This window comes from Argiope bruennichi, chromosome 8 (assembly GCF_947563725.1).
Source record: "Argiope bruennichi chromosome 8, qqArgBrue1.1, whole genome shotgun sequence".
NCBI lineage: Eukaryota > Metazoa > Arthropoda > Arachnida > Araneae > Araneidae > Argiope > Argiope bruennichi.
The window spans coordinates 86,885,836-86,913,494 of NC_079158.1; the positions used below are offsets into that span (position 1 = coordinate 86,885,836).

The 27,659-nt window shown below is 27.0% G+C and overlaps 1 protein-coding gene across 1 annotated transcript in view; it reads left to right on the forward strand.

Annotated features, from left to right (window-relative positions):
* The window catches only part of LOC129980683 (cell adhesion molecule Dscam2-like), a 550,882-nt gene that overhangs the window by 345,994 nt on the left and 177,229 nt on the right, over positions 1–27,659 (forward strand). The window contains exons 8-10 of the mRNA XM_056091064.1: positions 1,738–1,902; positions 16,258–16,548; positions 27,116–27,235. Coding sequence (XP_055947039.1) covers positions 1,738–1,902; positions 16,258–16,548; positions 27,116–27,235 — 576 coding nt within the window. The remainder of the gene's footprint in view (positions 1–1,737; positions 1,903–16,257; positions 16,549–27,115; positions 27,236–27,659) is intronic.

The following is a 27,659-nucleotide window of genomic DNA, read 5'->3' on the forward strand; positions in this document are numbered from 1 at the left end:
CAAATTCTTCTCTGTTTCTAACTCAACAAAGTTAATTTAATTAAACATTCATAATGTATTTTTGAAGATTTAATGACAATTCAGTTTTGTTCATGCAATCAAACAAATATATCATGAAATGACATTCTTATCATTAAATAAGAAAAAATAGTTATCATCTTTTTGTACTACATGTATTGAATAACACCAGTTTTCATTATACATATTTTTTTTTAATTTCAAATATCCAAATATAATTTTTCCAAGATAAAATCTAATGTAATTTCTTGTCATCAGTAATACATTAGAGTAACGTAAACACACTTTTAATTCATTTTATTTAAAAGGCGTTATTAATTGCTTAAAAGAGTTATTTATATCCTTTTAAGTAAAATAAGGAGCTAGTTTTCCGCTAGTTAAGCAAGTCCTAATATTTATTACAACATTTCACTAGACTGACATTAATTTCTCAACTGGGAGTTATAAAAATCACATACTTGACTAAGCATGACAGTTACCGAAAGAAATATAGAACTAAGGGACTATATACAAATTCACATTTAAAGATCCTGATATTCTACTCATTATTGTTGTTTTTTTTTATTGCAATTATATTTGCTAAAAAATGATGCTCTCTAAAGTTGCAGCAAATTCGAAGGCTGCTAGATAGTATTAAAAATAAAGTAAAGAAAATCATTTTGGAATAATTTACATTTTATACAGTTAATTTAAATCTATGAGATATATTTGTTTATCTAAAATTCTTTTTGTACATTTTTTAAGCTTATTTTACAACATCGCTTTTTAAAATGAAATAACTAGAATGAACTATAAATTTAAAACAAGGAGAAATCAAATATAAGCAATATTATAATTCTTTCATATTATTTAAATAAACAACTGAGATTGAAAAAAATAACGAATAATCTATTAATATATCTAACAATTTAAAAGTGTCTTTACATAATACAATATTTTTTATTTCATGTTTCATTAAATAAAGGAATTGTTATTTGTACTGTTGGCCCATTTACCAACGACTATGCAGCATATGAATCGTATTTAAAAAAATATCTCTCTAGCTAAAGTCTAAACACAGATTATTCAAAGAAAATCATAGGGAAATTTTCTAAGTCGAGCAAGAATGTTTATACTTTCCCGGAGGCTTCATTGTTTCTTAAATTACATGGGTATTATGTCCTTTTCTCTAGCCTATTTGAAGGACAGATAATTACAAAAAGGAATATTTGTTACTTTACGTGCCATTATACAAAGGAATGTAGGGTTGATCTTTATAATTTTAGCCCATTGACCAATGACTATCCAGCATGTGAATCGTATTTAAAAGGTATTACTCTAGCTAAATACTATATACAGTTTATTCAAAGAAAAAAAAATACGTAAATTTTCTAAGCTGAGCAAGAACGTTTATGCTTTTCCGTAGGCATTATTGTTTCTAAAAACACAGGGTTGTATGTCCTCTTATCTAGCCTACCTTGAGGGACATATAACACTGTAAATTTTGCATAGGAACAGTGTGATATATAACTACAGTTCTTCAAATCTTGCTTCTGTTTTCAAGATTTAAGTAATTATGGTTTATGACAGCTTTTAGTTGCCTATTTATATATATATAAAATGGTTTTGGACTGATGTTTATCTATAACACATCTCTATTTTTTTTTTTTTACGTTCGTGTCTCACTGGCCCATTGTTTCTTTAAATTTTACTTAAGTTTCGTATTTCTTTCATTTTCAGATGAACGAATACTTCCTGTCAATCAGAGGCAGAGAGTATTCCCAAATGGAACTTTGCTCATCGCTGGCATGCAGCCAGGAGTGGACGATGGCATTTACAGCTGTGAGGTCAGCCCTGGTCAAGATATGACAACCGTTTCACGTTCCTTCCGTATCATCATTCGCAGTAAGTCTCTTTCGATTTCTTTACGGAAGTAATTAGGGTGAAACATCCCTGCTGGCTCCTGAAGATCCGGACTGCATATAGTCATTTTTTCTCTTTTCATAGAATGCGAATTTAATGTAGCAATTACAAATTACAACATATAATATTTTAAATTTCACATTTCACATTTACAGTAAATGGCTTCTTATTTAAATCAAAGGTTTCAATTTCGATATATTCTTCTTAGGTAAATCCATTTGTCACTGACTGTACTATTTACCATGTAAATTATTGGAAAAATAGTGGCGATAATCTTGAATATTGCATTTTTTTATATTATAATTAATATTGATATCTAATAATAATGCATCGAAGGCCTTAAAGTGTGTTTACTTTTTTGGAAGACTCTGTAGATATGTCGATAATGAAGGGCTGAAACTAAATATCATATTCTAATTGTGGAAGGCATGATGAGATGAAATCTGAAATATCAAAGAAGGAAGAAGAAGCAAAATAAAAATAATAATAAATATTAACAATAGAAATAAATTCAGATATTTTCAGAAAAAAAATGGATTAGCAATTTCATTGAACGCTCAGAATATGAATCATGCAAAATTTCATTAAGGCTAGAATGATCAAAAGGTAATTACAAAAATGGATGGTGTACAAAATAATGATACGATACAAAAAAAAATGATACCCATCGGCATGAAAGTCATTGTTTCTGAAAGAGGTTTCTCACTGATGATGAGATTTGTATTGTATCTCAAAAAGTCTATCGAAAATTAACTTACTCGAAGAACGATAGATATTCTATTATCGCTAAGTCTTGACTTCAACCGAAGAAAGTTCAATTCATGGAACTGGAAATGTTTAAACTCCTATAACACTCTTTCTCAAAGTGAAACTACCAATTCTGACAAATATTGCAACTAGCTTGTTAAAGCGTGAAAGCCACAACAACAGAAAAAAAAGCATAATCGGTAAACGGAAGTAGCGTCCTTTTTCAATATGATAATACAAAAATGCATGCTGCATTGGCTGTAAGGAAACAATCATATTCTTGAGTTATGATTTGGGCCACTTTTACCACCTTTCTGCTCCCCAGATCTTGATCCATATGGATATTAATTGTTCTTGACATTAACAAACTATTTCCACTATAAATAGATACAATTCTTAAATGAAATAAAAATCCATCTTGACATCTTGAAAAATATTTTCCAAGTAAACCACAACACTTTCAGCAAGAGGGAATTTTTGACAATTCAATACTTTCTCCATATTTACTTCATATACGAGAAAATGCCAAGATAAGAAATTTAAGTGACATAATACTTTATTCAAGAATTAATGTAATATTCAACAGTTAATTCCATATAATTCTAATATGCATATCCCTATTATATTCGTAGGTATTATAAACAAGATAAATGATATAGAAGAGTATTTCCACCATTATCTCAAATATATTTTGAAGGTATGATTCACAAAAGGAATAATTTATTCCATAAAACATTTTTAAAAAATAGGCTGAGATAAATGGCCAAATAATCTGTTTATCGTATATTTCAGAATCAGATTCTTTATCGATTCTAATATTTCCTAAAAATGTTTAATTTCTCAAAAAATAATAAATGACTTTAATAAAAAAAAACCCTTACTGAATTCAGATTGTTTTATCAAAATCAATATCATTAAATAAAATTTTATTTCTTTATGTTTAAAACTTTATACGCTCACATCATCAAAGAAAAGTGTGTCTTTATTAATTTTAATAATGCTATTTTAAGAACTAGATGTTTGAAGTTTATTGGTGCAATACGAAAACATGTAAAAAAATTTCAAGTTGAAAAAATGCGTTTCCTTTTGATTTTGAAAAGTATTCTTTAAACACGCTTTTAAATTGTATTATTACTATAAACCTTTGAAATCTCATATTTCAAATATAATGTCAAATATTTATATTCATTTCATATTTACTGCCGATTTTGCATTAATCTCATTAGACAGGATATCCGAATTTTGTTTTTCTTTGCGTTATATTTAAACATTTTCCTGTTACAACTTTGTGTGTTTTTTTATTTAAAAGTAATTAATTAAATTGGTAAAATTATCTTTAATTTCACTCGAATATAATAATACAATTGTAATTAAAACATAAATAAAAAGTTTTACAAATTTCTAAAAATATATTTTATTTTAGAATTAATAATTTTAATTGTTATTAACATTGATAGAGTTAATGACAATCATTATTAGAATTTATGAATGTAAAACGACGAAAGTATTATATCAAAACGTTTAAAATCAGAATATTTTTTTTTATGAATTGATCTGAATTGGCTTAATTTATTTACCCTAATATGTTTTCAACTAATATTTATTAAAACGAACCTGAAAAATTATTTTCCTTTTCTTTAAATATATAAGTAAAAATAACTTGTGAAAAGCAAAAATATACTTACAATTTTCGAATCAATCCTTAACTTTTTAATGAAAAGATTACAGTTTTGAAATACGATTTATAAAATATATTTATTTATGTTTCAAAAAGTACTGAAAACCTCTGAGAATTTTTATCTTTACTAATTAACTAAAGGCACCAAATAAATGCTACTAGGAAATATTATTTTTAACATTCAACATCGAAATTAATTTTCATTTTTTTTATTCAGTTGACATCTTTTAACAAAGGAACTCAACTCGCACATTCTTTAATTATGAAAATTATTTCTTTAAAAAAAAAAGAAACTTTATTAAAAAGCTCTTTAAATGAATTTTATGTCATAACTTCACCATTATTTTGATCTAAGTACTTAAGATTTTTTTAATGTGACTATTTGAAGATGCTAAGCTGGCGTAGCACAAAAAAATGTAACAAGGCCTTTTACTTAATATAGAAGAAATATGAAAAGCGATTTCTGTTTTTATTTTTAAAAACTATCAAGTGAGCTTATTCATTTCTAACAATTGCTTTAAGAATTGACATTTTTTTACCTTTTTTTAAATAGATTAAATGAAAAATAGAAACTATATCTAGTGGAAATGACTTTCATTGTTTATGACACACAATGCTGTCAGAATTACTTTCGCTTTCAAAAATGTTGATGTGTAAGGACAATGGATCCTGAAACTGTCATTAACACCGAACGCATGTCTTCTTTTAATTAAGAACACAAAATGCTTATGCCTTTCAAAATTTCCCTCTTTTTATGAAAAAAAGGCATATCTAACATGGAAAAATACACATTTTTATTTTATATTCTAAAGCTATTCTATTTAATGTGTTTCTGTATGATACTTTTGCATTTATTCTGTAACTTATCCAAAGAAACATAAAACTTATCTTTTCTACGACATAAAAAAATACCAAAACAAGTAAATAAAATTCAGGGACCCTGTTTGAATGTTGTATTTTATTCCCAAAACCAGTTAAAGTTTATGGTAGAACATAAATAATGAACAAGAGCATAAAGCTAGGTACTTAATCCTATCGGTTTTCAAAGGGATTTCGGACAATATTGTTTTCTTAACATACATCAATGTTTTTGTTACACCACTCTCAGGGTTTTCAATATATTTGTTTGAATAGAAATGGTAGGATTTAAGTTTTATGCCGACAATAAAAGTGCAATCAAATAAACGTGTGAAATGTTAATTTAATCCGTTTCAAATTTACACTCGTACTTAAGTTTCTTTCCTAACAACAGATTGTACCATTTAAAGACTTTGGTGAATTGCGCTGTTACAGTTGTAGGCAATGTTTTCCTTATTCACTTCGGATGAAGGTGATTAGTAAAATCACCACTCAGTCAATTACATTAAATACAGATAAAATGAGAATAGAAAGACGAAATAGTATTAAAAAGAACTAATTGTGCATAATTATTTTTCTGATTTTATATTTAACTTTAGAGTCACTTACACACATGATATAACTAATCAACCATTTTTCATCGCGGTTTTGCCAACTATTTGATTCATAAAGAACACAAGTTATATTTAATTCAATTTATGTCAGTGCTGAATTGCCCTTGTGTCTCTTCAACGAAATGTCGGCAAGCCCTTAAGATGCTTATATATAGTTGCAAAAGTCGCTTTCTTTTCGTTAAGTGTAATTTAGTGAATAACCTATGGCACTTACTTTATTCGCTGGAAGTGTTCGCCCAGATGAATTTGGAGGTCAGGATTGTTTCCTGAAAATTCACACAAAAAATGTCCGAGCAAACGATTGCTTAGTAGCCATTAGTTAAGTGAGATCTTCTTTTGTACATTTTATACATTAATGTTATAGGCTAGGATTGAAGTTCTTGAGGAGATAAGGAATTATTCTTATCTTTGAAAGAGTAACTCTGACTTCCCCAAATTTTAAAGCACCTAAAATAGAATGAATTTAGGAATGCTATGATTTTTTTTCACGTTTAAATGGATGTCCAAGATTCCATCAGCATCAATTTTTAAATATTATATTGTTAGACACATTAAAAGCATGTTATTTCAATAGCCTTATACCTGTTTAGTGTACTGATTTTTTTCTAATAAAATATTTGACATATTTGATGATGTATATTTCTAGATGAAAAGTAAATACAGTATTTGAATTCAAGCTTCATAATATCATCAAAGGTTTATCGAAAAATCGCCACATGCCCTCATCAATTTTTTTACTTAGTCGAGATTTTATAAAAGTAGAACATATAGTAATGCAAGGAGATGTAAGAGTTTTTTTTCAGGGTCTTATTTGAAAAGAATTTCATAAACTGCATATAAAAATCCGTGAACTTAAATTTATTAAGATTGCACTGCTCAAACTTTAAAAAAATCTTAAAATCGGCTTATTTTTAACATTAATTTGTAAAAAAAAAACGGTAGAAAATTATTTAATACAATTTAAGGCAATTTTATTCGCACATAAAGACATCCCAGGTATTGACATGTTACTCCTGTCACAGTATGTATCCTAAAATTCCTGCATCATTATTTTCAGTTGAGTAACAACAGAATATGTAATTTCACATAATCAAAAAAAAAATCCGAATTGCATCTTTAAATAAAATACTATAAGTAATATCAAATAAGTATTTTTAGTTTCCTTCAGAAGGAACACTTTTTTAGATTTTTATGAAATACATACAACTTACCTTTGACATAAATATTTTTATCAAATAGATTTGTTATTTCTATTTGTATATTTCAGACTTATATATATAAAATGCTTTTGGAACTTTTGCATTTCAATTCAATTTAATTCTTGAGAAAGTAGGGATTTTTTTTGTTATTTGATTTAATACATTAAATAATAAGAAAAAATAAAAGTTCACGAGATATTTAATATCTAAGGTAGAGAAAGAAGCTAAAGCTGATTCCTGGGAAGCTTACAAATAATCGAGCAAAAGTTGGCATAAACAGAAAAAATAGATAGGTTGAGGTTTTCATACTCCTCATATCTTATAATTTCAAACAATATCAATAAAATATAATACAAAATTTACATATAATAACAATTTTCCTATAATTGAAAATTTAGAAGTTATAATATGAACAATTCTAACAGAATTTTAAAAGATAATTGAAGTAATAAAGTAAAATGCAGAATAATAAATATGATAAAAAAGGACAATTTACTTATAAGATAGACAAAAAAAGAGAAATAATAAAATCACTATTGATTTTATAAAACTTTGATTGGTGAAAGTAAACAGATTATATATTTATTAAAATTTATTTAATTTTCATGTGTTCCTGGTCATATTCCTTATCAATTTGAATTACAAGTATAGAAATAAGGAAGTGTTGGAAGACCAATGAGCGAAAAGCAAAGCTTAAAATTTTTTAGGACTTTATTTTTCAACTATATGATTCATAATATATATATATTTAATGAAAAGTATCCCGAAATCGCAAATAAAATTATAAATATAAATTTCGATGCATTGAAATGTTGGATAATTACTGAATATTACTTATATCTACGAATATCGTCTGGTGGATATATAGTGAACGGCAAACCAATAATATTAAAAGTAGAAAATTTCCTCTTTATTCTATAAATATTCCAATAAAAGAAGAACGAATAACAAAAATTTTACGAAAAAGTACGCAAAAGTAACACTTATAAAAATTAACAATACAAACACACAGTATAAAACTGTAATACAATAATAATTAATTAAATGACAGCTCTAATTATCGAGAAAGCAAATAGGTAAATACACGGATTCTCATCAATCTCACTTAGTTTAAGCCAGCTTTACTTTATGATATGGATAAACTTCAAAGAAATTGATCCCTATTGTAAGTGTCCCGGCTGTATATAATCTCTTGACAAGGAGTGATGCCAAATGGAATTCTCCAGAAGAATCTTCCTAATTGAGATAAAAACCGTAATCTTTACTCTAGATTCAGTAAGCTGTAATAAAAACCGTAATCTCAATTCTAGATGTAGTAAGCTATAATCAAAACTGTTATCTCAATTCTAGATTTAGTAAACAGTAATTTAAACCGTAATCTCTATTCTGGATTCCGTAAGCTGTTATCAAAACAGTAATTCAAGAACTCTCGTTTCCGTTACCAAGATCTAGCATAAATGAAGAATATCTCTAAATCTCAGAAAGAATAACATGGCATAGAATAGGCGTTCTTAATAAAATAAAATACTTATATGAACTGATTACTGTATTTGAAAAACTGATTATAAACTGAATACTCTACAGAAATTTCTATGATCACTTGAGAAGAAATACTTTAAAGAAGAGAAATTAATTTTTGTGAAAAAAAAAAAATAAGAAGAAATTTTAAATCATGAATTTTTTATTAATTGCTAATATTAAGAAATTACGAATAACTATGATATTCATTAGTCGAGATTTTTTGTTTTTATTACCCATTTAACTTTATTTACTTGGTGGTAACTACTGTGTTACTCTATCTATATCTATACTTATAATAAAGCTCAATGTGTGTGTGTGTGTGTGTGTGTGTGTTGGCGCTCTACAGGCCAGACCGTTTGACATACAGCTACCAAATTTGGTAGATGTATACCTTGGAGGCTGGGAATGTGCACCTGGGGTTTCTTTTTTCGAATTTTTAATTAGAATTTTAATTATTAATTAAAAACTAACTTTCCCGCCAAAAAAATCTTCCATTTTCCCCACCGCCAACTTTTCCGCCAAAAAAATCTTCCATTATGCCCAGCGCCAAACGAGAAAGGCTTCAGTTTTTTTTCTCCCAACAGTAATGAGGCTAGGGTTAAAATTTTTCGGCGGATTATTTCAATCGGTTCTGTTTATTTTCTTAATGTTTGATGCATTTAAAATTAAACATTGTTAATGAATCAATCTTTCAGATTCCTTCTGAAGTACTTTTGAATTAAAATAAAACAGAAAAAAGGAAATTAAAAATTTCTAATCCACATAGCGTTACCCCAACTGGCGTAGAAAAAATCACGTATTTGCGTTACGTAACCGGCGAAGAAAATTCACGCATGCGCATTCTGCTCTGATTGTTGCCATGACAACGTTATCAATGGATGATTTAAATTATTTTTGGGTTAGTTGCAATTGCTTTTGTAAGTAAATTGTATTTATGTTAGTTATATATTTTTTGTATATGCTTATAGTTTTAAGTACATCGTTTTTTAAGTAGTTTTTTTAAAACCTGTTTTCAACCGTTTATTTTAAACGATTCGTTTTATTTTCTTAGTGTTTGATGCATTTAAATTTAAACATTGTTAATGAATCGATCTGCTCATAATGAATCTAAGAAAATTTTGTTGACCAACTCTTGAGATATTACATAAATTAAAAAAGATATTCTTTATTGCCCATAAAGTTTAAACGCTGAGTGACTCTATTTTCAGTAATCAGATTATAAAAAAATGCTTTGTTTCAGTAAAAAATATTATTATATTAATTGAAGAAAAATTCTTTCCACTTTAATTTAAAGCATAAATTCTACGGGTGCTAACAGAAAATGAGAGAGATACATATTACGTTTATGACTGAAGGCCTTTATAATATTATGAATGAATTATATGATAATCAAAATTTGAAGTTTTAAAATATTTTGATGAAGAAGCTATTAAAGTAGAAATTGCATAAAATATTTAATTATTAAAATTTTAACGAAAATTAAGATTGGCGAACCGGCTGGTCGCCAAAGGCGGCTAGTATAAATAATATGTGTGAATTTTTTATAGATTATTAATATGATTTTGAGAAAGATAAGTCACGCTAAAAATCCTATATCACATTTAGAAAAGAAGTAGAAAATATACATCAGACTAATAATAAGACTATTTTCACTTCTTATATTTGTGTTTAATGGAAATATTCAAGATTTACAGGGAAAAAATACATTAGATAAGCGGAAAAAAATAATAAAACTTAATAATGTATGAGAAATTGCCAAACGATGTGAATCTTGAATTCCATTTATTAATCAAAATCAAAACATTATAAGGCAAAATAATAAATAGGGATGAAGCTGCATTAAAAATGAACAAGTTGTTAAAATAAAATCCGAAATAGCTAAAAAAATAACCAACAAGAACTAAAAGTTTTCGATATTGTTGTCTTAACAACGCCTAAAAATTGTGTGGAACATTTAATACTGAAATTCCTGTTTTGTCGAACATTGTTTTAATGGCCCATACATATCCTGAGTGTTATTCAGTACAGCGTAAAATGTTGTTTTATGCCGTCACAACTTAAATCGTCCCTCGTTATGTATCTCAAAACAGAGAAGATTTAACTGTCTGGATCTGCACAAAGGCGGCTAGATTTAGAGGCGTTAAAGGAAAAATATAAAACTTGAACTTTCTTTTATCTTTCTCCTGCTTTATGACAATTCTTGTGGGAAAGCTCCGTCATGAACTTTTACAACTTTACTATCGGACTTATAAACGAATCGCCCTGCTGGGAGCGCATCGCATTCTTTACTTTTAGAGTGGGAACAGTTTTATTGCGAAAGTGGAAACGGTTTTGAAGGAAAAGTAAGAGAAAAGGTCAATAATTCTTTAAGGAAATATGCGATTTGAAATTGGGGGATAATATAAACAAAATTTGTATGTTTATGAGTCTCGAATGCAATATGGTGAAACTATTAACATATGATACTTACACGTAAGTGAAGAAAATCGTGAGATATAAATTTTATTCTTTAGCACTGAATGAAAAGTTTTTTCTAGCCGCTATCTACATTAATATTACGATTAAAAATCGTTATAAATGTCCTATGAATTTTATTACAAAGAATATTTATGTATGAATATTAGAGTATGAATGTTTAAAAGATATTATTTTTGTAATTAAACTGATATTTACAATTGAAATATTGGTGATATGTATGTAATTGGAATAAATTCTCTTAGCACCAAAAGTGTGATAAAAAGTTTTAATCACACTTTTATTAGGTTATAATTATATTCACACTTTTATTAGGTTATAATTATATTCACACTTTTATTAGGTTATAATTATATTCACACTTTTATTAGGTTATAATTATATTCACACTTTTATTAGGTTAAACTTATATTACTTACATTCTGGTAGTTTTTAAAATTTGATTAAAATTATATGAAATGCTTTAGAATTAAAATTGTATGAAATGTCATCGTTTAAAAACAATATGTTTGTATGAAATTTTGATCAAGAAGTCATAAAATACAAATATATCATAATAGAATAGAACGTATATAAGTGAAAATATGTTTGTTTGATTCTTTAAAAAAATTCATACTCTTTGACGGACTCAAACAAAATTTGGCACTCATTTTCCTTAATATCAAGATGGATTAAATGTAATCTTAGAAAGTTTTAGCAATATTAAAATATGTTGAAAAAAGGCTTGAATAGATTATTGCTTTTCAGCCAAAACTTAAAATCAAAGCTCTGCACGAAAATAATTTAACTCTATCTTAAAATTAAAAGTTATCATTTTAAAGCAACATAATTTGGTGCGACCATTTGGTGACTTAGCGACGAATTTGGCGACAAAATATATAATACTGAAACTTCGCAGATTTTGGCAATAAAGCCAACAGGAACAGAAATATGCCTGGTTGTTCTAGAACCTTCTCTGCCCGACTATGGGAACTTTGTAAGGTAGGCAGTCTATGCCGAATACAGTCGTGTATTGAGTCGTGGAAAGAGTACAGAAGGTTTATAGTAGCTTAGCGAGTCAACGGCGAAGCGCAAGTGTTGTGTGGCTCAAATGTTTGCTGAATTGAACTGTGTGTCGAATCCTGGTGACCGTAAATTGTAGCTACTTAGATTCCCTCCTTCTGCTGAATTCTGTCTGACCACCTTGTGTGCTATAGTTGTTATTACTACCGATTACTATTAAAACTGCGGGATACTGTTTGTTGTAGTGTTCTGCTGTGTATTGCATGTGTTATTGCTGTATATTTGTGTGTATTGTCTGCGAATTCATTTCTTCGCGTTTGATAAAAGTCGTCGTTTGTTGGTAAATGACTGTTTCTTCGTCTACTAACAAATAGAAAGAACCCCGAATTCTTCAAAATATATATATATATATATATATATATATATATATATATATATATATATATATATATATATATATGGTAAATATATTTTCACTTTTGACTTTGATATTCCTTTCATTTAATTAGTCTTCGAATTTTGTTATTTCTTTCTTTATGAAATAAATGAAATTTAAAATGCGAAAAGTGCTATTTCAATCTACACTATAGTGCTTCTAATAAAATATTTTATTTTCAAAAAGTATAAATATTTTTTCATTATAATTAAAAGTAAATTTCAATAATCAGATAAACAGATTAAAAAAAATTAGTCTATTTAAATCGTATTTGCTTATAAATAAAATCCTTTTTTTTTGAACTGAGGTCTGTTGCCATAACTAGAGGTGCTTCAAGTTGTTCAAACATTTATTTAGCTTATAAACATGAATAATGTATATTAATGAGTCAAATATTAATCAACACATATAATTTGATAATTGAAAATTAGAGTGTGTTTACAAAAGAATATCCCAGACCAGGAATAAAAGGTTTTATCCTCCCTAACAAAGCAAGTAAGAGTACCCTTCTACAAATCATATTGATTATGAACGTAAGTTCTTCAGTCAGTGAAAGAAGATGTTAAAGAGCTTATGAGTACCCATCATCCAAACAATGCGAGTTCGTTTATTCAGCTCGTGCCAAGATGATATCCTGATATCTGAACAACAAAAGGGGATCTATGTTATCGAATTTCCTAATATTTAACCGGCTTAACGAGCATTTCGTCGAAAATAAATAATTTGACATTCCGAAAGATGGAATATCTTATGTTGGTATCTCCAGCTTTCTGAAGAGAGGGGGAATACGCATAGGCAGAAATTATGGTCAGCCATGTGCATCTGAAGAAAATTTGAAATAAATTACATAAACATCATAAGCTGTTCAAAACAAGAACCTCAATGTGGCAGCAGAGAATTATTAATACTTCATAAGCCAAAACAAACTTAATAGTTTGATTTGGCTACCATTCATGGCCAAAATAAAAATGAAAAAAGAATAAATTTTTGATATATTTTTTTTCTTAATTAGATCAACAACTCACTCACTCATGGAGTAAAGTTACTCTTCAAAGAAAATATTAATCGAAAATTACTATTCTTAGCAATGATGCACAAAAAAATTTTATACCGATTCTTACTCCACGATTTTACATTATTATTAAAGAAATTAATCACACTTATGAGAAATATTATATTTTTGGGTTTTTGGACCCTTTTGTGGCATTCTGTAATTTATTGTCAATCTACCAAATGTTTAAACTGCTTGTCCAAAATATATTATCATTATAATTTCTAATGAATTTGCCGATAATAGGAAGATTTTGTGTATTACCATAATTTACGAACGCTTTATATTAATATTTGTTATCTGTTGATTGTACGATCATTTTTTTATTAGAAAAAAAAAGAAATATAATATTTTATATCGACTAATGCTAGTTATGTTAGCTAATTAAATACATTGTAGACTTAATTTAATACAATGTCTGAAAAGTATATGAATTTTCTACCATAGTGTCTTTCTATTTCGTGTCATGTACAATATAACAAAAACTTTATTTATAAGCTGTACATGATAAAGAATATATTCCCAACCCATTTGCTGAGCCCTAATGTCATTGTGGGATGGTCTCGACTTCTGAACATAACGATTCTAGATTTACCATGGGTGTATTTTTTTCATTTGTAAAATCTTAAGTTGTACATTAAATGTAGCTTAAGTTGTACCTGCTTATGCGGTAGAGAAATTCGAGGAAGCAGTATAAACTAAAGTGATATTTTCCTCCTCCATCCATTATTTATCCCAAATAATTGGCTGTTTAATATAACTGTTAACCCTTCCAAAACAGTCATGTGTCATTTCGAAACTGCACATTAATCTAATCTTACACTAAATAAAACTAAGCAATCGCGCTTCTTCTTATTAGGTGTAAAATTAATTATATAATATCTAATTTATGTAGCTAATTTGAAAAATCTAAGATATATAAAAAAAATTCTGAAATTTAAAATAATTTAAGTACACTCATGTCCAAAATTAAGGTCACAAAAATATTTTTCAAAGTAATTCTATATGGCTACCAGTAAAATTTAAACAAATTATATTTTCATATATTGTGAAGGTCCGCTAACACGATATTAACCTTTGTGGCGGGGAAAAAATGTTGTTTAACATTAGTTTTTGGGGAACTACTGAAATTAGACCGTTAAGAACTCTGAGATTTTTGCCTGCAATTTTGTGAATATTGCATTAAAACAAAAAAATTAACATGTTTCCAGTGAGAATGAGTTCTCATAATCATTTAGGCGGTGCTTTGAGACGGAGAACCGCTGGCAGGCTTGAAGCTGGGCAGTCTCAAGCGGATGTGGCTCGATGGTTATAAGTGGCACCAAAAGGGGTATCCAGCTTGTGGAATCAATTCCAAGCAATTGGTACTGTAACCAGGAAGGCCGGCCAAGGCCGTCACAGAGCAACGACGCATGCACAGGATTGCTATTTAGCATTAAGCGCACGACGGCATAGGCTGACAATGGCTCCTCAACTTGCTCGTGACCTTGCTGCTGCGTCTGGAATAAGAATTTCCAGACAAAAAGTATACAGAAGTCTAGCATACTGGGCTCTTTATGCCCGGCGACCAGTTAAGTATGTCTCTTTGACTACATCCAACAGAAAAGCCCAGCTGTTGTGGTGCCTAACACATCAGTCTTGGGCACAGCAAGAATGGGAGCGTGTTCTTTGCAGTGATGAGTCGAGATTTATCACATAAAGTGACACTCGTCGAATCTTCATCTGGTGAGAGCGAAGAGTTCGTCATCATCCCTCCTACGTAAAAGAAATCGACAGATTTAGTGGCAGAGGAATCCTTGTCTGGGGTGGCATAATGCTAGGCAGTCTTACACCATTGCACGTCTTCGATGCGGGTGCTGTCAATGCTCATCGCTATAGGGATGAGATCCTTGAAGCCTATGTGAGGTCGTTCCGGGGTCCTTTTGGCTCAGACTTCATGTTTATGGATGAAAACGCGCTTCCACATAGAGCCCAGATCGTTGATGATTTTCTTGAGGAAGAGGATATTCGACGTATGGACTGTCAATCGAGGTCTCCGGATCACAATCCTATTGAACATGTTTGGGATGGTCTCGGAAGAGCCATTCACAGCGTAACAACCCTCCTAATACCCTCCAAGAGTTAAAAGCCGCGCTTTTGGAAGGATGGGCTTTGTTGCTCCAAGCATTTATTGACACCCTCATAAATAGTATTAAAGCTCGTTGTGAAGCCTGTATAGCAGTGCACGGTGGTCACATTCCATATTAGACAGGCTTTTTTCGAGATAAATTCTTTATCTCAGATTCATAATGTAACACCTTTTGATATATTCTGTTTCTTAATTCCCAATTAAAATATTTTCCATGTTTTTATGTGTATATGTTTTTTTCTTCCATTGTAGTGTACCTCTGTGCGAAATTTCGTGGCAACACAGTGAATAGTTTTTCATTTTTCGGATATTTTATGTTTGTGACCTTAATTTTGGACATGAGTGTAGATATCTAAATTATTAAATAAAGCATATCCAAAGCAATTATTAACTTACATATCTGACAACAATAACTAATAAATGTATCTGATAGCAATTACTAACAGACATATTTGATAGCAATTACTAAAGGATATATCTGATTGTAATTAATACCAAACGTATCTGATAGCAATTACTAAGACATAACTGATAGCAATTACTAACACACATATCTTTACAATTACTCGTAATTATTTTTTTGCCTTGATATATAAATAGATAATCCATATTAATATTTTTATTCCAGCTAAGCCGAAAGTGTCAAAATTTTCATTTCAAGACAATCTCCATGAAGGAATGAGAACAGCAGTAACTTGTATTGTAGTAGCAGGAGATGGCCCTTTAACAACTAGATGGCTTAAAGATGACCTACCTTTGGATGAAAAAGCACTGGACGCTACAGTGATACCTGCAGAAGAAGGGTTTGTTTCAACAATAACTATAAAATCATTGGCTCACAAACATAATGGAAATTATTCATGTTTGGCAACTAATGATGTCGGTACAGGATCTTTCAGTGCTATACTCACTGTAAAAGGTAAACGTTAGCATTAACTATTATTAAATAATAGCTTAAGCAATAATTCCTATTCCTTAATAAAAAAATTGTTATAAATTTTATTTAAATTAATTGATGAAATTTCTGCAAATATATAAGAATAATATGCAAAATCAAAAAATGAAATTATTTGTCCATGGAAGCTATTTTTGCTTAATATAAATTACTGCGAAGCTCTTTTCTCTGATGTGGCAAATATATATATATATATATATATATATATATATATATATATATATATATATATATATATATATATATATATATATATATTTACCACATCAGAGACAATATATATTATTGTTATATATATTATTATTTCAAGACAATATATATTATTATTATTATTATTAATATTAATATCTTTTTATAACAAATTGTGCTTCTGCTATTTTATTTTTATTTGGATCATCTTAATTAGCCATTGAAATACTGATATGATTTTATTCAGCAAAAATAGTTATTTCTTTTTATCTTTATAACTTATTTGTATATTTTTTTGTCTTTGAAAATTATTTGTGTCTCTATAAATATGACATTTTTCATTATATTTTCCACCTCGATAAAAATAAAACTTTTGAAAACATAGTAATAATGTTTATTATATAAATAACGCATAGATAGTATTAAAACCGTATATGCAAAAATGAGATTAATACTGATGATAAAAATACAAATTTGAAATCAAAAATACATATTAATTCCTTCAAATTCAATCAAATTTTGCATTTGTATTATCCAAGATATATTACATTTGTGGTAATTTCAATAAGGAAATAAAGTAATTTATTGCCTTTTTTGAAACTATCGTCCACTATTCACTGGAGTTCTTGAATGATAGTACCCTTATGAATTCATAAGAATTACTTAACATTTAATTGTTAGACCTTTTTTTATTTCATACATGTGCTAATAATTTTCGAAATACAATAGATATTTTTTTCAGTTTGGAGAGTTTTTTTTTAAAATTTCTTAAGAATTATTTTTTAAATATCTCATATTTAAAATGTTAAGAATTCAGTTCAGGAAAAAGTGCTTAAAACAAAATGGCATATTGCTCAGACTGCGTTTCCTGATTTAAATATGCTGGAAAACAATGATTGAAACATTTTACCGAATTTAATAGGATTTTTTTAATTAATTAATTAATTTATTTTTTTGTAAAATATAACAAATAATTAACTTTTTTTAGAAAAGTTGATCATTATTTTAGAATAATTAAATGAAGTATTTTAAAAAAGAAATAGGTAACCATAATATGCACAATTAATTAAATTATTTTCAGGTTTCAGAAAAACGATAATTTAATATCGCATACTTATATATTCAACTAACAAATATCGTATTAACTTATTTGTACCGTTAATTAAACCTATAATAAATTTTATATCTTTGATGCAATTTAAACAACGACATGTTTTGCTCCACCTGCAATAAACATAAAAGAAAATCACTGAGGCACTGCATAGGAATAAAAGCATTCACAAAGTTTGAAATGCAAACAAAGATATAAAAAATAAACAATAAAAATTGATATTAAGAGATATGTTAATTAACTTTATTTGAAATGAGTTTAGCGTGACACTTTAAAATAATTTGTTACTTGATCATCATTCAATTTATATTATTTTTTAAAAAGATGTAATTATTTTCCAAGGCAAGTGTTATATTAAATCTGTGTAAAATAATTAAGGATTATTGTCTTGCATGCATATGAATATAAATCACATAAATTGCAAAATATAAATAAAAAAAGTACATTTGCTATATGTGTTCAAATTTAATTTAAGTGTAGAATTGCCATTTTAAATTTGATGTTAATATACTCCTCCAATCTATATTAAAATAATAAATTTATAATGCAGCTGAATTCTATGATAGTTTAAAATAAATTTGAAAGAAGTGAGTTGTTGTATTGCAAGTTTAGAATCAAGCTCCACACGTTTTTGATAATTTTTTGAATTATTAAAAATCAAATATTTAATCAAATAAATAATATATCATTTCAAATATATCAATTACAAATATTTTTGTTGATTTAAATTATGATGAATTGAAAGAAAAGGAGATATTCAGAAAAAAAATTCAAATTTTGGCTATGGTAAAATTGTTTAATAATAAACCCTATAATTTTACCATATATAATACCATAATAATAAACCCTATCATTTATTTATATGCTTCAAAACCAATTGTTGAATAAATTTAAAATAAATAATAATAACAAAGACAATTGTTGAATAAATCATTTTTATTCAGATAAATATTTTCATCTGTAAACAGATGAAAGAGCTCCTTCTGAATAGTTGCAAAATTGTAACTGCTACCATCAGAAAAAGTTATTAGTTATAGTATCTATTTTTCGCACTTCAGAAGAATTTTTATCAAAATTTTAAGTATATATATAATTAATGCAGGAAAAAAAATTCTAATAAAATTATATTTATATTTATTTTTAAAAATAATCGAATTTAAAAAAAATATATATTACTTTATAGTATCAGTTCTTTTTCTATTGGCAACTTTGAGTTTCGCATATATATTGTTTCAACTCGATTAGCCAGCAATTTACTAGATTTATTAGAAATGTATATTTATCTAACTTTTCATATTGCTAAGAGAATAATCATTAAATTAATCTTTAAAATAATTTCAAATTAATCTGAATATCAGTAAATATTATTCCTTTTGCAGAAACAAATTTAAGGTGAAACCTAAATCAATACGTATCTCTATTACAAAATAATTTCCAAATCATAATTAATACAAATTTTTTGGAATAATTAAAGCAAGCAAAAAATATACTGAAGAACAGTTTCGATAAATGCACTAGTGAATTTAGTGTTTAAAGCACAATTTACTTAATCAAAGTCAAATGATAATTTAAAAAAAATAATGAGCATAATTGTGAGGCAAGAAATAAGAGATAAAACATACTACACGCCTTGGTGAATTATTTCATAATATTCACACAATATTAGCAAATAAAGAAATTAGGATGAAGTTGTGCTTGGCAGTAGATAAAATCACATCAATGTCGAGAATACTCTAAGTCCAAAGCCCTATTAGCAATTTATTCGAAATTCCAATTAAAACTTTTGAAATTGAAATTTCAAGTTTAAAATTTCTTTCTTTTTAATTTCACATTTTTATAAACAACCTTTGAAATATGTGTAGCATTAAAATGCAGGTTCGCAAAATGAAAGCGTACCATATCAAAAAACAATTGTTGAAATTGTAGAACCTTTTTTGTATCCTCATATATTTCCATCAAATATTTTAATGAAATATTGTACTCTGAAGGATAAAAATATATGTAAATACACACAAACATGAATTTCGATTTTTATTAATTCTATAGCAATCTATTAAGAAAATTATTTATTTATTTTTTGTTGATTAAAAATTTTTGATTAAAAAAATACGTTAACTTTTAAATAATTTACAAAATATTTAGCAATAATTTAACAAATAAAAAATCCACAAATATATTGCGTAATTAATTTATTTTCTGTGGAATACTTTTTTCAATCAATTTATCTCTATCTCAGTCTTCATTTTCTAAATGCTTATTTTAGAAAAAAAATATTTCCATATCCTATAGATCAGATGCATTCAGCTCAGCAATTTAAATTCCAGGACCACATTTCATTTTCCTTTTCACATTATAATGAAACTCAATAATTAATTAGTAGATTTAGTTCTGTTATAATCGAAGCAATAAAATGTCCTTGCATTAATACTAAGTTATCTCTAATTAGCATACATTACTTGAAGCATACAAATTTCTATTTAAATGGTAAGATTATTTCTGACGTAATTGCATTATCTAAGCATGTAGAGAAACTAATTAAATAATATCCACTTATTTTTTTTTCTTTCTGAAAACTGAAAACAATTTCCTCGGAATATTTTTTTTTCGTTCAAGCAATTTATAAGAACGGAAAATGTATTTCCATTTTCAGAGTATTTCGATTAGGTGGCCGTAATGAATAATTTAACGACAGTTTTCACTTAAATTATTCTGCAATCTGATTACAACGTCTGATATTTTTCTTTAAATAATAAGTGAAATTGGATGCAGTAAATCACAGCTTTTAAATATTTTAGGAATGCAGATTTGATTTTAATCTGAAGAGATTCGTCGCTGCTGTTTGACAAATTTGTGAATTCCCCAGATGGATTTTAATTATTTTTAAAGTTATCTTCTTTATGCTTTTAAGTAGAAAATATATTTTATTTAAAGGATTAAAATATGTTTTAGTAAAGAGCACAGTAAGTGTTATTATAAATAAAATAATAAAAATTTCAATTCTGCATTTTGCTTTAAACAGAATTTAATTTCATAAATAGCAGATATTTAGCATAGACATTGGGTATTAAACATTATCGTGATCCAAGTCGTTGAACATACATATATACTTTAAACTGACATAAATAATTAAATTACATGTCTCTTGAATTGATAAGTGTGGTGCTAAGAAATCATGAAGACTTTTATATTTATATAGTCATCCGGTCCTAATGAGGCATATTCAGTAGAATATTCAAAAGATATTTTAAACAAAAATTGGCATTATTTTGCCAAGTTATAAAGTTTGCCAAGTTATTATCATTTTAGGCAAACAAACAAAATTTACAAAATAATTGTTTACATTAATTGAAAGAAATGGAATTGATTGGTCTTCTTGGAAATATCCATCGAAAGTTTATAAAATAATTATATTCAAAATTTAATAATTCTGCCATTTTTTATTCAAAGGAGAGTGTAATTTTTTAAAATGTTCATGTATGAAGGATATTTCCTAAATTTGACCAATAGGATCTGGGGACTATATGAAAACTCAGACTTTGCATTAATTCATCATTAAAATAATGAACTCAAAAGCAAAAAATATAATATAGGTCGAATATAAATATATTGTTGGAATTCACCAAATATTTATATGAACAAAACGTGAAAGAATGATTGAATGTTATTATTTACAAATGTATGTGAATTTAATGGCATATGTAATGTTGATTTCAAAAAGGAAATTTATTTTACAGTAACATCTAGGTTCTTTTTTTTTTAATGTCTGAAGGTAAAAATTTCAAATTTAAGACATTAATAAATATTCTTATATGCAGTTTCAAAAAAATATGTCAAATATATACAAACGACAGTATTATAAAAATAAGACAAATTAATAATGCCTTCAAAGGAATGCTTGTATCTTTCAGAATATAAAGAAGACAGAGTTCTTCTTTAAAACTCGCTAAAATAATCTTACATGATATTTCTATTTCATTGTCATGGATGTTGTTTTACTATGCATTTTATATCTTAGAGCAATCCTCCATCTTGCTTTTCAAACGAATGTACACTCAAAACGGATGTACAAAAATGATATTTTCAAATGTTGTAACTCAGTACTTGTCAATTTGTTTAATAATAGTTAATTTTAAATTCTAATAACAAAGTATTTTATTCGATAATATTCTAGATGAGTTCTGTTTAGTAGATTCTTTCATTTCTAGAATTTGTGAAAAATATGTGGATAATGAAAAAAAGTTATTTTTGTATTAGTATATTTGGTTTACTAAAAAAATGCTCAAAATAATCAAAAATAAAATATCTTTTTTTTGTGTGTGTGTAAATCTATTTCCAATGCGAACAGATGCTATCTCTCGCAGTTCAGAAATTAGTTATTCTGTTGCCATTAGAGTAGACATATTCAAACATGCCATGAGCAATTGGATAGTTAATAGTTTAAAATAAGATAAATAATTTATAAGAAAAAGTTGAAATAATACTTGTACCGTAATATTTTTATAGAAGATATTCTGTTCAATATTTAAAATATTTTATTGAGAATAAAGTGTATTCTATAAAAATACAAGGTTAAAAATAATTTATTAAAAATTCTTCCAGATTTGGGAGATGACCTTTCTCTTTTGTTTGTTACATTTTGAAATATGAATTGCTTCAATAAAATAAGAGAACATTTTAAATTTAACTGTCGAAACTTAAATATTATTGTCTATTAAATTATAATATTTTATTGTTTACTGAACTATAAAGAGAATTTTGTTCATCATATTTTCAGAGCTTTCTCTGTGAATTTTTAACGAATCGTTTCATTTATCGGCAATTACGATTTACATTCTTTTCCCACAAAGCTGAATCTTCCTACTTAACAAAATAATCCTATATGACAAAATGTTACTCAAAAACCTAAATCCCTAAAAAAATCTTCAGAAAAAAGTCTGAAACTTAGATAGTAGAGCTTAATGTCCCCAAGTCTCTTTTCAAAATGTCATAATGCTATCTAGAAACAATGCATAAAGAAAATATCGCGAGCATTATCTTTTTCGAATTTTCAATTAAATATGTTTGTAAATTAATTTTTAAACAGCATTAATTTACAAGTATATTTAATTATTTAATTGTAAATAAGATTTTAAAGCCATACAACCATGTTGGCGAAAAGTATTTCAAATATATTAGTTTACAAAAAAAAATTCTATTACCGTCATTAATTTATTATCAATATTAAATAATATTAAAAAATCTATAAAGAAAGTCAGACGTTATATAAATTTGAAAAGTCAATGCAGTTATTATATTTGCATTTTGTGAATATTTGTGAAATAAATATAAGGACAATCAATCGAAATTTTGTATGGAAATCTTTTTCTTATTAGTAAAATTTTAGGTCAGATAAAAATACAATTAGGATGGAAATTTATAATAAGAGATAGAAAGAAGCTAAAATTAGACTGAGAATGCAAAGAATGAGATAATAATGATTTAATAAAAATGGCCTGGTCTATAAGTGGATCTAATAACATCGGTGGAGAGATTGTCGAAGAAAACCCAATTGCGAATGGATGTATTTAGATAACATTATATAGATAGAAGCTGAACAGTAAATATTGAAAGATCATCTAGTAAATGTCAAAGAAAAGCGTATATTATACTAGAGGCTTTCGTTGTTTTTAATTATTAGTATACCATGTATACTTTCACATATTAGCATGTCATTTCAATTAAGCTAATAAATTAAAATTTAAAAGTCATACTTGAATAATTCCTATAAAACTGTTTTGTATTTATCACTACCTTAAAAGTAAAGGATAATACAGTAAAGGATGCATATGTATGCACAAAGTAATGAATATTAATTTTTAAAAAATTCTGTTTCACATTCATTTTTTAATTAAATGAGCTTCGGAAATCTTACGAATTATTTTCTAAATAACTTTTGTTTTTGATTTTATTACAAATCTTAACAAATATTCATTTTTTATTTAGTCATTGGTTGGCATCTCTTTCAATAATGCACAGTTGATTTTTAGTGCATTTCCATGATATAATATTTTTTTTTAAATGAATTTTTAAAAATGGTTATATTATGTATTTTATGAGGAACTATATGAACTATATTTTATATATGTATATGAAGACGTATATGAAGTATTTTATATTTTCTTGTTGATGTATTATCATAATAATCTATTACGTATTTAAAGTTGCAAATAGTTTAGACTTATCAGAATTTCTATAAGTTCCCCGCTATTTCTCTTATATCAAAATATATAAATATTTAAAGTGGAAACTAGTTCAAGGAATAAATATAGATTCTAATAACAATCTTACATACAAAGTAAATAAGTTAATGGGTTTCTTGTACGATTTTCAATTTATTTTAGTTACTGTCAAAATTTGAAGTTCCAGTTTTGAACCAAATAAAATTATTTAAACTATTAGTAGATTATTAGATAAAATTAAATTTAAAACCTGTATACTTTGGAATACCTTTTAAACTTAAGAACAAATTTTTAAGGGGAATTTTGAATTATATGATCTGTTATTTTTGTATGTATGTTATTTTTTCTTTATATATTCCTTGCAAACTCAATTATTCAATTAATTCATAAAAAAAATTCATTCTTTTGTAAGAATACAGTCAAAAATGAATCTCTGAGCAACAATAAAAAATAGGAAGTTAAATGTACCACCGCACAGATTCCTTTTTTCGTACTTTGCATTTTTTTTTAATGTTTTGTATTTCGGCTTTTCATAATTGTAATACAGAGTGAATTATTTGAATCAATATTGATATAATAATCCACTTGTTAAAATTCGTGATTAATTACAAATCATATTGATTTACATCCTTATTGTTTTCTTTTTTCAATTCCTACTATTAGTTCACACTCTCCTATATATGTTTAAATATATTGTTCAAATTTTCAATCGTTAATAAAATATTTTTTTTTCCTCCACTCAAGTTCAAATACATTTTTTTTAAACTTTTAGTGGATGAAACTTCATGTTAATACAGTTTTTTCAAATATTAATTCATTAATTAAATTAAATTATTGTTTAACACTTTAAATAGAGTTTTAGAAGTTTGTAATGAAAATTGAAATCAACAGGCAGTAGCTCAATCGGTAAAATGCAAGGATTTCAGTATTTTTCACGTGAAGGTGAAGAATACGAAAGGTGAAAAATCACTAATTTTTTGATACTTGATAATTTTTTTGATAATTATTTATTAAAAAGTAACTAAAATAAAAAATTTCTTTGTTGACCTAAGTAGGAATTGAATTAAAAAATTATATTACTTGTTTCAAAAACTATTTTTTTATTAATTATATTTCATTTTCAAATTGGCATATTAGTTTGATTCTGAGTCTCCATAAAGTCTGTGAATAAGTGTTTTAACAATATTTTTGTAATTTATTTATTTGAATTATTTCCCTCCATTGTGTATAATTAAAAATTTAACGATATGTTAAGTCATAAAAAAAGAAATTTCCTATTATCTTTTTCTAAAATTACTAACAAAATGGAAAATAAAAATTTTTAGCAGATAATATATGAAAATCCATTCATATATTCAAAACTTTCCAACAATCTTGGACCATCTAAGTTGCTTATTTTAAAAAAGATTAATCTTATCTTTTAAGTTAGGCAGATTATTCCCAGGATTATACAAAATTATTTAAAGTTTAGAAAAATACTTAAGTGTTTCGGTTTCAAGAACGGAGATATATAACACCTCATCATTAAGCAGTTTAAGTTTAAAATTTCCAATTACTCATTTAATTAAACATCGCAGTGAGTGTCTAAATCCTTTTATCTTCCAACAATATTTTTTTCAAAACTCTAATGCCGTTAGGACTTCAGTGGTTAATGGAATTAACAGATTTTCCTTTGGAGTAATAAACTCATTAATGCATTCTGTGTGATTTCAGCGAAGTTCCATAAATATTTTATATTAAATTTCTCTCCTCTAATGTCAACGAAAATATGAAAGAATTTATTTAGCTTTCTCATTTGACGATTCTTGGAAAAGTAGTTAATTGAATTTGAGCGAAAATAACTCGTTTTAAATAAACTAACTAGAAAACTTAAGATATCCATTAGCTCTTTGAAAAGCTAACAATAAACAGATTTTATTAAAGAGTACTAACTTGCTTCAAGTTATTGTGAACTAAATATTTTGTTTCACTTCTCTTCATGAATAATTTATGCGTGAATGAAGTAGATGTAACATAATACATCAAAATGCTATTAAGTAAGTGAAAATGATTTCTAGAAATAAACACAATGATTAATTAATTGCTAAGTCCTTATTTTATTCTTAAAATATAATATGCAAAGCTTCACGTGCACAAAGGATTTAACTTATTGCTACCGAAAGCGCAAATATTCCTTTTAGGTTTCTCCCAGAATAAAATGTATTGTTTAGGGTTTAACATATTCAACCCACTTTTGTTCTATTTTGGTGTTAAAAACATTTTTCTCGCATCCAGTAAGTGATGGGATGATACTTTTATAAAGTTTTACATTTAACTTGCATCAGATCTGTATTTAATATACATGAAGCGATGAATAATTTTAAAATAAAAGTAGAGAAGATTTTTTTGATATTTTGAAGACGAATATTTTAATGGAATATTGAAATCAAAGGAATATTCTGTTACTTTTTACGATTTGCAAAAAATAAAAAATATAAATAAATTTTACCTGCCTCAACTTTTAATAGTTGAAACAATATTCCTTATATCTCTCTTATGAAGCAATTTTAAAGAATAAGAAAGATAAAATATCGCAATTTTATCAAATTGAGGTGGCTAGATTTAAAGACATAAAACTTCAAACGCAAGGTGAAGAGTTTAAAAAAAGCTTTAGAATTAAATCGAGAATTTTCATTCATATAACAGAAATAAAAGATACAATAAAAACGTTTCAAAAATAAATAGTACTACAGATTCAAATAAATCCTTTCTTCATAAATAACAAGATTTTTTTTGGGTATGAAACAAAATAAATAAAAAAGAACAAAAGAAGTGCCAATTTTTTTGTTCTGTTGAATCTTTTCTTCCCAGCACTCCGAAAATCCATCAAAACAAAAACCGATCTTCACTTATACCTAGGATTCAGACGTTGGTCAAACGTCAACAAAGTGATCTTCAAAGTCCGCTCGATATTTTGAAAGAAAAAGAGATAAAAAGACAAAACTAACAATAAATCTGGTTTTTCTTTGATCAGTTCCCCCACGATGGATTCTTGAGCCCAGCGACACGTATGCAGTAGCTGGTCGATCAGCGATAATTGATTGCCAGGCGGACGGAGTGCCACAACCACACGTACGTTGGAAAGTCGCTACAGGTACCTATCTTTCTTCTTTTTCTCCATTTCTTTCTTTCTTTCTTTCTTTCCTGAAGTGATCTAAGAGGAAAGAGGGAAGAATAGACAGTTGTCTTGTTTTCCCCCTTGTTTTAAAGCGCTGACGGAGGTGATTAATCTGCCACTGTTGAATTAACTTAAAAAAGATTTTCGTTAAATGAGCCGCCTCGCCGACTAGTTGTACCAAGTTGTAAAGATATTTTATTATTTATTTTTTGTTGCCGTTGTCGGAATGATAAGTTGGAATGGGATTCGACAAGCTGCCTACTAACTGGCGTCACGCATTCATTCACGCATGAGGAAATTAATTTAGAATGCAACTTTTCTTTGTTATGTTTGAATAATATGAGTCTTATCAACAATTATGTATAAATGGAAAAGTTCTGAAAACGATAATTATGTTCCC